At 52.1% G+C, this 11,581-nt stretch overlaps 1 protein-coding gene across 3 annotated transcripts in view; it reads left to right on the top strand.

Annotated features, from left to right (window-relative positions):
- The first annotated feature begins 1,125 nt into the window (after window positions 1–1,125).
- The window catches only part of SDSL (serine dehydratase like), an 11,544-nt gene continuing 1,088 nt past the window's right edge, over window positions 1,126–11,581 (top strand). Inside the window, exons 1-9 of one of the 3 annotated variants that reach the window (XM_019641565.1) lie at window positions 1,227–1,327; window positions 1,459–1,595; window positions 2,670–2,757; window positions 4,447–4,641; window positions 4,893–4,932; window positions 5,607–5,746; window positions 7,967–8,055; window positions 8,719–8,946; window positions 10,924–11,048. In XM_019641565.1, the coding sequence (XP_019497110.1) occupies window positions 4,468–4,641; window positions 4,893–4,932; window positions 5,607–5,746; window positions 7,967–8,055; window positions 8,719–8,946; window positions 10,924–11,048 (796 nt within the window). In that variant the 5' untranslated portion in view covers window positions 1,227–1,327; window positions 1,459–1,595; window positions 2,670–2,757; window positions 4,447–4,467. The other 2 variants (XM_019641564.1, XM_019641563.1) reach the window with 2 other exon arrangements.

Raw genomic sequence — 11,581 nt, forward strand, 5'->3', positions numbered from 1 at the left:
GGTCCTGGGAAAACACGCTGTTCCCCAATAAAATTTATAAAAAAAACAACCCACAAAACATTTGGAATATGCTGGTCAACACGAAAGGGCTGCATACAGTAGGCATGCAATAAATGCAGCCACCATGCTTCTCGTCCAAGCCTGAGCTGTGTGCTAAGGCCCTGCTCATCCAGGAAGTCCTCCTGGATCCCACTCCACTCTCCGCTGTCCTGTGGGGACCACCTGCTCTCCGTCCTCCTAGGGGGTGTTAGAATCGCTACTGAATTGGGTGTCTTCCTCTCCCCTCCAGGCCGGGAGCCACCTCAGGGCATGAGTTAGGTTTTAGCACCCCGTGTTCCCAGAGCTCAGGACAGGACACCTGACAAGGATGGGTGTATGTTTAACGTGAGGATGGGGACGAAGCTGACAGAGTCCTCTTCAGGGGTCACGGCCAAGCAGCTTGATTTGACCCCAAGCAGCCGAGAGTTAATCATCAAACCTGAGGAGGTCACCCAAAACCCAAGAAGGGCACAGACCTCTGGGTTGCCAGGTGCTTACTAGACCTTACCTGCCATTTTACATTGAGGGAAACCGAGGCCCAGATGGACGTGACTAGCTCAGGTTCACCCAGTGAGATGGTGACAGAGACAAGCCCGGAATCTGAGCATGTCATTCTCCCGCCCACAGCCTTCCACGGCTCCCTAGTCCCCTGGGTAAGGTCTAGACTCTGGATTGGCACAGCCATCCTTGTGGACGCTGGTCCCTGCCCATCTCTCCAGCCCAAACCTGCCTGCTGCCCGCCCCCTGCCTTCTCTGTTCCAGTCCCACTGGACGCGTTCTGATTCCTGGAACACACTGTGTTTTTCAATTCCAGACCTTTGCACGTCATGTTCCTGACTCCTAGCTCAGCTCAGTCTCCCCCTACTCCAGAAAGCCTTCCCAGTCCCTCGGGGCCAGGTGAGGTACCTGCTCTGGGGACCCACAGCCCTGCACCACCTCCACCTGCCAATACATTATGGCACTAATTGCCACCCAAGGGACCCTTAGGACTTTGCGAGGGCAGGGAGCATATTCTGTTTTGTTTGAGGCTAAAGGTCCTGGGACTTGACACATACTAAGTGTCCAGTAAATATTTGTTGAATAAGTGAATCAATTGCCAGAGTCATTCACTTGAACAATAACTAATTGTATGGGTTCCTGTGTTGTGTGTGAAATATCAGAGATGAGGAGGTATTCCAGAAAAATGTGCCTTTCTCACGTAACAGATAACAATGGTTTTTTGGTCCTTATTTTCTTGGGACCAGCACTGGGCTTGGAGATGTCTGTGGTATGAAACAGGTGGTCCAGGGTGAGAAGTAAAGCGTCTTTCTCACTGACTGGGTGTCCTCTCTGAGCCTCAGTTTCTTCATCTGTCAAATGAGACCAGGGGATGGATGTGTCATAGACAGCACACTGATCTCATTCTCTTTCCCCCTCCAGCTGGGAGCTGTCCCTTTAACACGGGAGGAGGGGCCAAGGCTGCAGGAGGCTGCCGGAAGCCGGGCAGAGTTGGTGCCCAGTTAGGCCGGTGGGCATCAGGCTGCAGCCAAGCTGGTCCAGGGACTGTGGGCAGGAAGGTAAGCGGGACTGGGGCTCAAATGGGGCCCTTGGGGCTCTGTGTGCATGTGTGAACATGCATGTAGGGTAGCCTGGAAGGTTCTGGGGCAAAGTCCCAGCTGAGTAGATGGACAGGGAGAGAGGGTGAGAGTGGCCTAAGCCCTCCCAGGAATATCGATTCGGTTCAGGGTGTCCTGGGGCCCAGCCCGCCTCGCAGAAAAAGAGGAGCGGGTCCTGCTTGCCAGAGGGGCAGGGCTGGGCATTCTGCCACCCAAGGGCCGGCCAAGGTTTCCCAGCACTGGCACCAGGGATTTGGCTGTGGAGTGTCATCCAAGTGGCCTCTGGGGGAAAGCCTGAGGGATAAGGGAGCTAGACAAGGTAGCTGGTCTTTACCCAACTCGTGGATGCAACAGGTGAGGCCCAGTGAGAAAAAGTGACTTGGCCAAGGTCATCTCGCTGGGACCCTGGGCTTCCCACGGCATTGCTTCCCAGTAGACAAGGTCCAGGGTTTCCATCTCAGCCCTAGCAGCTGCCACTCATAGTGAGGGCTATGTATTACCTAGGCCAAGGCCCCAGGTTGGCCCCAGATTTCAGCCTGGGAGGCCTGTGCCCTTATGGGCGTCCGGGTTCGATAAAGCTATGGGGCCACTAGGGGCTTGTTCAATTGACCGACGCCTGCTGTCCTCTCGTGGGCACTTGGCATAACCAAGAGGGCTGGGGACTGAGCATTTGGCTCCTAAGGACAACCGGCACCTAAGCATGAAATAGTCATACGTTTAATAACAATAATATTAATAACAATAATAATGATGATGCTACTACAATCAAGTATATAGCACGGTGGTTACGAGCACAGATACCGAAGTGCTTTGCCTGAGTTCGAATCCTGACTGTGCCATTTCTAACTCTGACCTTGCACAAGTTACATAACCTCTCTGGGCCTCAGTTTCATTGTCCATGACGTGGAGTTAATAATTGAACCTATCTCCGGGGGGGTTGGGAGGAGTAGATGAGATAATATATAAGCTGCTTGGCACATTGCCTGGCTCCCAGTAAGTCCCACGCAGCTAATCATAGTTGTTATAATATGTCAGGCACAGATTGATGCCTGTATCACATGGCCTCATTTCATCCTCACAACCATCCTGCGATGCACAGGCTCTTCTCCCGGTTTGTTGAATGGTGAGTTCATTCTCACTTTCCAGGTCTCAGTTTTAATGGTTAACTCCTCCAAGAGGCCTTTCCTGACCTCCCTACCCAAAGTTAAGTCCCTTTCTCCTTCTCATCAAAACTCCCTGTATGCATGTTTCCCTCTTAGCCGTTTTCACCATTTCTGATTAGTTTGTTTGTCTATACAGTTGTTTGTTGAATGTTGATCTCCCCGTCAGACTATATAAGTCAGCTCTAAGAGTAGATGTCTGTCTTGTTCCCATGGTATCCCCAGTTCCTAGGTCAGGACCTGCACCTTATAGGTGCTAGAGTAAGAGTGAGCATACCAGCATTGTTAGAAGGCTCCAGTGAGGAAACACTTCCAGAGGAGTCAGCCAATGCCTGGCACATAGTAGGGACTCAACAAAAGATAGCTGCTATTATTATTAATCTGCACCATAACCTGTGAGTTAGAGACTGTTATTATTCCCATATTACAGATGGGGAAAGAGGCATAGAGAGATTAAGATACTTGTCTGGGTCACACAACCCAGTTAGCTGGTCTCTAACCTTGGTCTCTGATTGGCCCCCAAAGCCCACATCCTTGGACTCTGGGGCTGAAGTGAGGCCTTCGTTGGGTTGGGGTGACCCGTGGGCTGCTCTCCCCCATTGCCATGCCCAGCTCAACAAGGGCCAGGAGTCAAATCCAGGGGAGGGAGTCCTGAAATTTTCTCCTGGGAGGACCAGGCGGACAAGAAGCTTGGGCTTGTGGTAGGTGCGGGGTGGTTGTAGCGCTCCTCCTACTGGCAAATAGTGGAACTGCAGGGGGCGGCCCAATGCTTTTCTGCCCCAAACAAAAAAAGGGAGGCTGCATTGGTTCCTTTAAAAAAAACAGTCTTACTTTTCCTCTCATTCTCCCCTCTCTTCTCGCCCTGGCCCACTGGTCTATTCACTACTCATTCACCCGCGCCTTGCCTTAAAATCTCCCATTGCTTTCCATCGCAGGCAGAATTAGAATAATGTCCCAACTCCTCTCTGTGGGGGGGGGACGCCTTCCTCACCGCCCCACCCTCCCCGCACCCGCAACACCCAAGTTCATTTCTAGATCAGGGTGGCTCTATCTGTTGCTCCATTCCTAAATGCTTTTCTCGTGGCTTGCTTCTTGGTCATCTCAGAGTTACCCCTACAGATTAAAAAAAACACACACAAAAAAACAAGACAAAACAACAAAATGAAAAGACCTCCCAACCAATGAAAATGCTCAGGTTCTGTATGCATCCTGATTCAAACTGTTAAAAAAACCCCAAACCACCACCAACTGCAAAACCCACCATTTATCACACTTACTGAGACAATTGGAAATCTGAACACTTAACAGATACTTGATGACATTAAGAAGTTATTATTACTATTTTAAGGGTGATGACCGTTTTGTGATCACAATTTACACCGCCTACTGGCCGTGTTCTCCATCCCCAGCGCTGTGGGCAGCCACAGTTACAGAATGAAAGTCCCCTAGTCCATACCTCCTTCTCCAGATGGGGAAACTGAGGCCCAGGGAGGTGCAGATACCTGCCGGGAATCTCACAGGTTGGCAGCCAGACGGGGCTAAGGGAGCCAGGCGGGGGTGGGGGTGGGGCTTTGCACCTCCCCCTCCCCGTCCTGGTTAAGGGGACTCCTGCCTGGGGCTGCCTGGGCTATGGCATTTGCGTCGTCCTGCAGGTCCCCTAGGTGGCTGCTGGCATGGAGGGCCCTCTGGCAGAGTGTGCTAAGGGTGAACACTTCCACACTGTCACGCCTCTGCTGGAGAGCTGGGCCCTGTCCCAGGTGGCGGGCACAACTGTTTTCCTCAAGTGTGAGAATGTGCAGCCAGCTGGTTCCTTCAAGATCCGGGGCATCGGGCATTTCTGCCAGGAGGTGAGTGTGTGTGGGCCGGTGAGGAGGGGTGAGGTTGTGCAGGAGGGACGGGAGGGGTGAGGGATACGAGCTGGTTGGGGTTAAGGGCAGGAAGGGTGAAGTAAACTTGTACTGTTGGGAGTAGCGAGCTATGGACAGGAGGAGGGGTGAGGAATGTGGGGGTGAGATGGGGAGGGTCTAACTCCACCCCACACAGGCCTGCATGACACCTGCTTGGGTTAACTCCCAACCCCATTTCCTTCTCTTCTCAGATGGCCAAGAAGGGATGCAAACACCTGGTGTGCTCCTCAGGTGACCTAGCCCATTTCTGATTTCTGAGGGTCCTTGGGGCCGGCTGGGGCAGCAGTGGATGTTCAAGGGCCCAGCTCCTCTTAAAGGTCATGGTCAGATGGCCATTTCTTAGGTCCTCTCCCTGCTCTCTTCCCATCATTCAGGACTCGTGGTAGAAGTGACAGAAACCTCATTCATACAGGTTTAAGCTACAGACTGCAAGAACTGAAAAGTCTCAGGATAATGGCTTTCAGGCACAGTTGGATCCAGGAGTTCTCTGTATCTCTCCGTCTCTTGGCTTTTCTTTCCTTGATACTAGCTGTGTTCTCATACAGGCCTCCGGGTAGCAAGGTGGCCGTCAGGAGTACCAGGCTTGCCTCCTACCATCCTACCAACCCTAGTGGAAAGGGAGCACCCCTTCCCGATAGCCCACCTCAATCCATGAATTGGTCTTTTGGGCCCAGATCGGGTCATGTACTCACCCGGAGCCAATCACCGGTCAGGCGACTGAGTTCTCTGATTGGCTTAATCTAGATCACGTGTCCACCTCTGGGGCCAGGGAGAAGACTGAATGGTGGGGCGTATGACTGTGGGTGAGGGAAGACTCCCAAAGGGGAATGGAGAGGGAGGGAAAGAAGTAAGTCAACAGGCTAATGCAGCATTGGCCACTGCACCCCCTTCTGCTGCCTCCACAGGGGGCAACGCGGGTGTCGCTACTGCTTACTGTGCTCGGAAGCTGGGCATCCCTGCCACTATTGTGCTCCCTGAGGGCACTTCTCTGAAGGTGGTGAAGAGGTTGCAGGGGGAGGGGGCCGAGGTTCAACTGACTGGAAAGGTAAGCACCCCAGGAAGGGGAACCTATCGGGTATGGTCCGTTCCCCCTTCATCCCCACCTCCTAAGAGATTGTCTCTTTTTCCTTTTGATGGCCTCTGCCTGGGACCCAGCCTTCTCTTAGGGTGGCTGAGCGGCGGGGTGGGAGTGAGGTGTGATGGGTACTGAAGGCTGGGAACCCCGACTTCCCTGTCCCCACCCTGAGGAGGCTTCTCCTGCATGAACCCCGTTGGGGGGGGGGACAGGAAGCTGGTGGTTACCAGGAGTATGGCAGTCTCCCTGCATCCTTGCTGACACTTGGTATAATATTATCCACTTTAAAATGTTTGCCATTTGATGAGACAAAAAGTGTTACACGGCAGCATGAATTCCCATTCCGAGGCTACCCCAATATGAAAGAGGCCCAGTGGTAAGGGTATCACTGGATCACCTTGTTACCAAAAACAGCAGAGACACAAACACATAACCCCTCTACCCTCCTGGAAAGAAGAAGAAAAAACAATGCATCCCTGGAAAACAAAATTTTAAAAGCCATCAAAATTAGAATTAAAAGACATACCATGATACCCAAAAGCTGGTTTCCATATACTTTGTATATATAGTTTCCTCCCTTCTCTCCCTCCCTCCATCCTTCCCTCCCTCCCTACCTCCCTTCATGTATTTATTCATCTATTCAACCATTCTCCTACCCATCACTCTTTCTCCTTCTTCTCTCATATCCATCCATCCATCCATCCATCCATCCCTCCATCCATCCTTCCTTCACTTCATCACCCTTTCTCCCTCCTTCTCTCCCTTTCTTCCTTCTTTCCTTTCTTCCTTCCATCCAACAGATATTCACTGAGGACATACTGTATCCTACGCTATGTGTGTGAGACACTTAGGGAGTCAGAGATAGTAAGACATGGTCTCTACTCTCGTGAAGCTCACAGTGTTGTTGGGGAGACACACAGGTAACCAGACGACGATAACAGGACGTGATGAGTGCTGTGATGGGGGAAGCACAGGGCACTGCGGAACAAGAGGAGGTATATTGTTTTAATCGGCCATTGCTGCTCGATAATGCTGCGTAACAAACAGCCCCCAATGTCAATGGCTTATGCGAAACATCTCGCTCATGGGTTTGTGAGTGGGCCCTAAGGATGCTGCTTCCGGCTGCAGGCAGGATTAAGGTCTGCACACGTGCCCTTCATTTTGCCTTGACCCGTGGGGCATGTTCTTCTCAAGGTGAATGGCAACAGGACTGTGAGGACACGTGCAATGCCTACTAAGGCTTTGGCTCCAAGTGTGACACTGTCACTTCTGCCCCATGCCATTGGCCAGAGCTAGTCACATGGCTGAGACCGACATCAATGTGGGGTGGGGACATGTATTCCACCCCGTCTAGCGAAAAGAGCAGCGAAGCCACTTGGCGTGGGTATGTGACTCTGATAGGGGGAGGGGGTGAAGAATTGGGCGATGGTGCCAACCACGACCGGGCTGTGCCTCGGACTTGGGGTGGGGGTCCTGGAAAGGCTCCTGGAGAAGGGTCCCCTGAGTTGGGTCTTGAAAGAGAAATATGGTTCCTCTCAGGGGAGTAAAAGGAGAGAGGGATTGTGGGTAGAGGAACGTGCATGGGAAAAGGCGTGAGCCTGGTCCACCCAGCTGCAGCCCAGCATCCCGGGTGGGGGTGGGGAGGAATGGTGGTGACAGGTGAGGCTGAAGAGGGGGCCGGGGGGCCTGACCAAGCAGGGCGGCCTGTGGGCGCGGCTGACATAGGCTTTAACCTGAGGCCGTAGGGAGCCATGAAAGATTTTGAGCAGGGGCAGGACAGGTGGGATTTTCACTCTGGCTGCTCGGAGCCGATGGACAGGAGGCGAGGAGTCTGTGCGAATGGTCTCGATGTTCAGGTGAGAGGCATGAAGGGCGGCACAGTGTTGAGAGAATGAGGCCCGTTTCTTTAGCTCGATGGGGAATTCCATGTCGGCATTTTTTGTTTTCTTCTCCATGTCCCCCTCGCAAAGAGTGGGTGCTGCAGGATGGGCGGAGGCTGTCTCTGGCCCCCTTGTCACCTGCTACCCTGTGGGAGAGAAGGCTGTTATTGGCCATTTAGCTTCTGCTTAGATTGGCTGGGGTGGGGTACCCCTGAAACGCCGTCTGAATTTGGGATCCCCAGCAGCAGACCCTGAGACGACCTCCACAGCAACCTGACTCCCGGGTCTCCTGATGTCAGTTTTTCTTTAGGTCTGGGACGAGGCCAATCTGAGGGCACAAGAGTTGGCCAAGAGGGACGGCTGGGTAAACGTCCCCCCGTTCGACCACCCCCTGGTATGGTAAGGGCAGTGCTCTCTTCCCATGGAGCTCCGAGTTGAGAGGCCCTCCCTGAGCCGGGGTCTCCCCATTGAACAGGAGAGGAAACTGAGGCCCAGAGGGTAGAAGAGGCGTAGAATCCAGGCACACTGGGATTCAGACCCCGCTTCTGCCACTGGTCGGTTGTGTCACTGTGCAAAGCATCTCACCACCCCGTGCCTCAGTTTCCACATGTGTAACACGCCGTGCTGATACTAAATCCCCTTATTATTGAACGTGTGCTGTGGGAGACGTTCGGTCCATGAACCCTCCCCAAAGCCCGAGAGATAGGCGATTTATGCCCATTTTTACAGGTGGGGAAACTGAGGCACCAAGGGGTCAGGCAACTTGCCTGAGATCGCACAGCTAGTAAGTGGCAGAGACATCGAGTCCCCAGGCCCAGCACTTGAGCTGAGCTGATTCCGAGTGCTAGGCTGGTCCTGGGAAGTTGTTGGAGGTGGGGGAGAATGAGTGAACGAGTAAATTCAATGATGAAAGTTGAGTAAGTGTCGTAGGGTCTCTTCTCCCTTTGCTGTGAGTGGGGAGGGGAGTGGTAATGAAGGGAAGTTTGTGTTTATGTGTTTGGGGCTGAGAGCCTCCCTCACCCTGTTCCTCTCTCTTCCACTCCCTCCCCCTCCGCCCCCCAGGGAAGGCCACATCAGCCTGGTGCGGGAGCTGAAGGCAGCACTGGGGACCCCACCAGGGGCCCTGGTGCTGGCGGTGGGGGGTGGGGGGCTCCTGGCTGGAGTGTCAGCAGGCCTGGCGGAGGTGGGCTGGCAGCACGTGCCCATTGTCGCCGTGGAGACCCAAGGGGCGCACTGTTTCAATGCGGCCATCAAAGCAGGCAGACTGGTCACACTGCCGCACATCACCAGGTAGGTGCAGGTTGCACATTGGTGGGGGGCTGGAGGGTGGAGATATTGCTGCCTTAGGGCCTCTCAGTCCCAACTAGTAGAGGTGGGGGGCCACTCAAGAGGGTCTCCTTCACCCTGGGACTCCAACCACAGTCATGTGGATCTAAATTAAAGGCAGCGCTGAAAGTGTGGCTAAAGGGGCTGATTCAGTGAAGTCTTATCAGTTATTAATAAAACAAGCTGTCGCTGGTCTGTGTCATTACAAAACCAATTTAAAGGTGTTGCAGTTAGAAAAGGTAGGCGAGCCATAAGTAACAGAAAACCAAACATCACCCTCAATTCCACCGTTCAAAAATGAACATTGCTCAGATTGGGCTGCATTTTCCCCAATCTCTGCCCCACCCCATCCATAAATCATTACATTAAAATGAAATGTACCTGGCACATAGTAGATGCTCAACACCTACTTCAAATGTTTGTGAAGTGAACATATGAATCAATTATACTTTTAAAAGGTGAGATTGTATCCTTCATACAGTTTTGCTGTTTTTCTAGTTCATATTAGATATTGGGTTGTCGGAAAAGTCATGACGTATTTTTTCTATGGTTTTCGTTGCAAAAATGCGTCATGGCTTTTCCGACGACCCAATAGCTTTTATTTTTTTCCTGCAACATCATTAGAGAGCTTTGTCCCCACGGCATTTTGTAACTGATTTGAATTTGAGTGAGAAAAAGTTCTTATAAACAAACTAATAGAGAGTGGTCCAGCCTTTAGACCCGGCCTCATCTTATATTCTTTTTTTTTTTTCAATTTTAAGAACACATGCTGTGTTTTTGTTTTTGTTTTTTTAATTTTACTAGGGAACGGCCATGGTCATTGGTTACACATTGCTTTCATGCTACAGTGGCATTGCTGACCCTTTTAAGGAGGGCGCAGCTCACAGTGGCCCATGCAGGGATCGAACCGGCAACCTTGGTGTTATCAGCACCGCGCTCTAACCAACTGAGCTAACCGGTCACCCCCTCATTTTATATTCTTCATGGTCACCGCTACCACCATCCATGATCACGGGCGTTGTGTGAATCTCCTGTGGCTGTCATAGAAATGACCACAAACAAGGTGGCTGGAAACGAAAGACATGTATTCTTTCACAGTTCTGGAAACTAGTGTCTGAAAGCAAGGTGCTGACAGGGCCATGCTCCCTCTGAAGATGCTAGGGGCGGATGCTTCTTTGCCGTCCCAGCTTCTGGTGGTGGCCGGCAACCCTCATCATTCCTTGGTTTGCAGCTACCTCACCAGTCCTGTCTTCATGTGGCGTTTTTCTCTGGGAGTCTGTACTCTTCTTGTAAGGACGCCAGGCGTTGGGTTTAGGGTCTATTCTAATCCAATAGGATACCATCTTCACTAATTCCATCTGCAAAGAACTAAGTCCAAATCAGGTCACATTCTGAAGTTCCGGGTGGACATGGATTTTATTTTTTTCGGGGGGGGGATGCTATTCAACCATCCACCAATACCGTTATTGCCTACATTTTATGAAACACCCATCAGACGCTGGGACTTAGGGTTCAATGGCATAGGACAGCAAGGTGTGGAGGTCATAAATTTCTAACTCCAAGGGTAACTGTGGGGATTAAGAGAGAAAATTGATGCATCCAGCACCTTGTAAATATCACATAAATATTAGCTATAGTATAGACATGATAAATGGTTATTAGTGAAAAAAATCCTTTTCTATGTTTGGTTTTCTGGGGTCTGTGCAGGGAACGGCACAATCACTGCTGTAGCGTCAGAGGGAGTGATGTGCCTCCGTCAGCTGTTCGTGAGACACACAAGTGTGGGCTCCCTCTTTTGTGCCAGGCCCTGCTCCAGACTCTTAAAATGCTGAGCCCCAGCCCTTGCAGGATGGGAGGGGGGCCTGGGGCTGTGGGGAGACATGAGTCCCCAGCTCTTCCCTGGACCCCTGCACTCCCTGCCCCTCCTGTCCCCTCCTGCAGCGTGGCCAAGTGCCTGGGTGCCAAGACGGTGGCCTCACGGGCCCTGGCATGCACGCAGGAGTTTGAGATCCTCTCTGAGGTGGTGAACGACGTGGAGGCTGTGAATGCCGTGCAGCGTTTCCTAGGTGAGTGAGCCGGGGCTTGGGAACCTACGGAGTCCCTAGATGCCCCAGAGAGAGAGCGTGTTCTGTCTTGTCTGTCTCCTCAGCGCCTAGCTCAGGGCTGGGAATGCAGTGACTGTGCAGAAAGTGCGTTGAGTAGACGGAATGGGTCGGGATAAAGAAGGGGTGTGTCATGCTGTCTCTAGTCTCCAGGCTTTGTACATGCTTTTCTTCCCTTGGCTGCCCATCCCCGGCCCTGCTTCTTATCTGTTTCATGTGACTAAGGGCTACACAGCCATTAGGATACCTCCTCCAGGAATCCTTCTCCAGTCTCCCACCCCCAACCCACCTGGGTTAGAAACTTGCTATGCACCAATCCCACCAATCTCCTACCTGACTGAATCTTCTTATCTGTCTACATCACTAGATTGGAAACTCCGTGAAGGCGGGGGCTGGTGTGTCTTGGTTAGTGTTGTGTCCCCAGGGCCTTCCTAGAACTGGGCCTGGCAGGGAGTGGGCGCTCAATAAAGATCTGTTCAATGAATAAATGAATGCAT

This window comes from Hipposideros armiger, unplaced genomic scaffold (genome assembly GCF_001890085.2).
Source record: "Hipposideros armiger isolate ML-2016 unplaced genomic scaffold, ASM189008v1 scaffold_62, whole genome shotgun sequence".
In the NCBI taxonomy this organism is placed as follows: domain Eukaryota; kingdom Metazoa; phylum Chordata; class Mammalia; order Chiroptera; family Hipposideridae; genus Hipposideros; species Hipposideros armiger.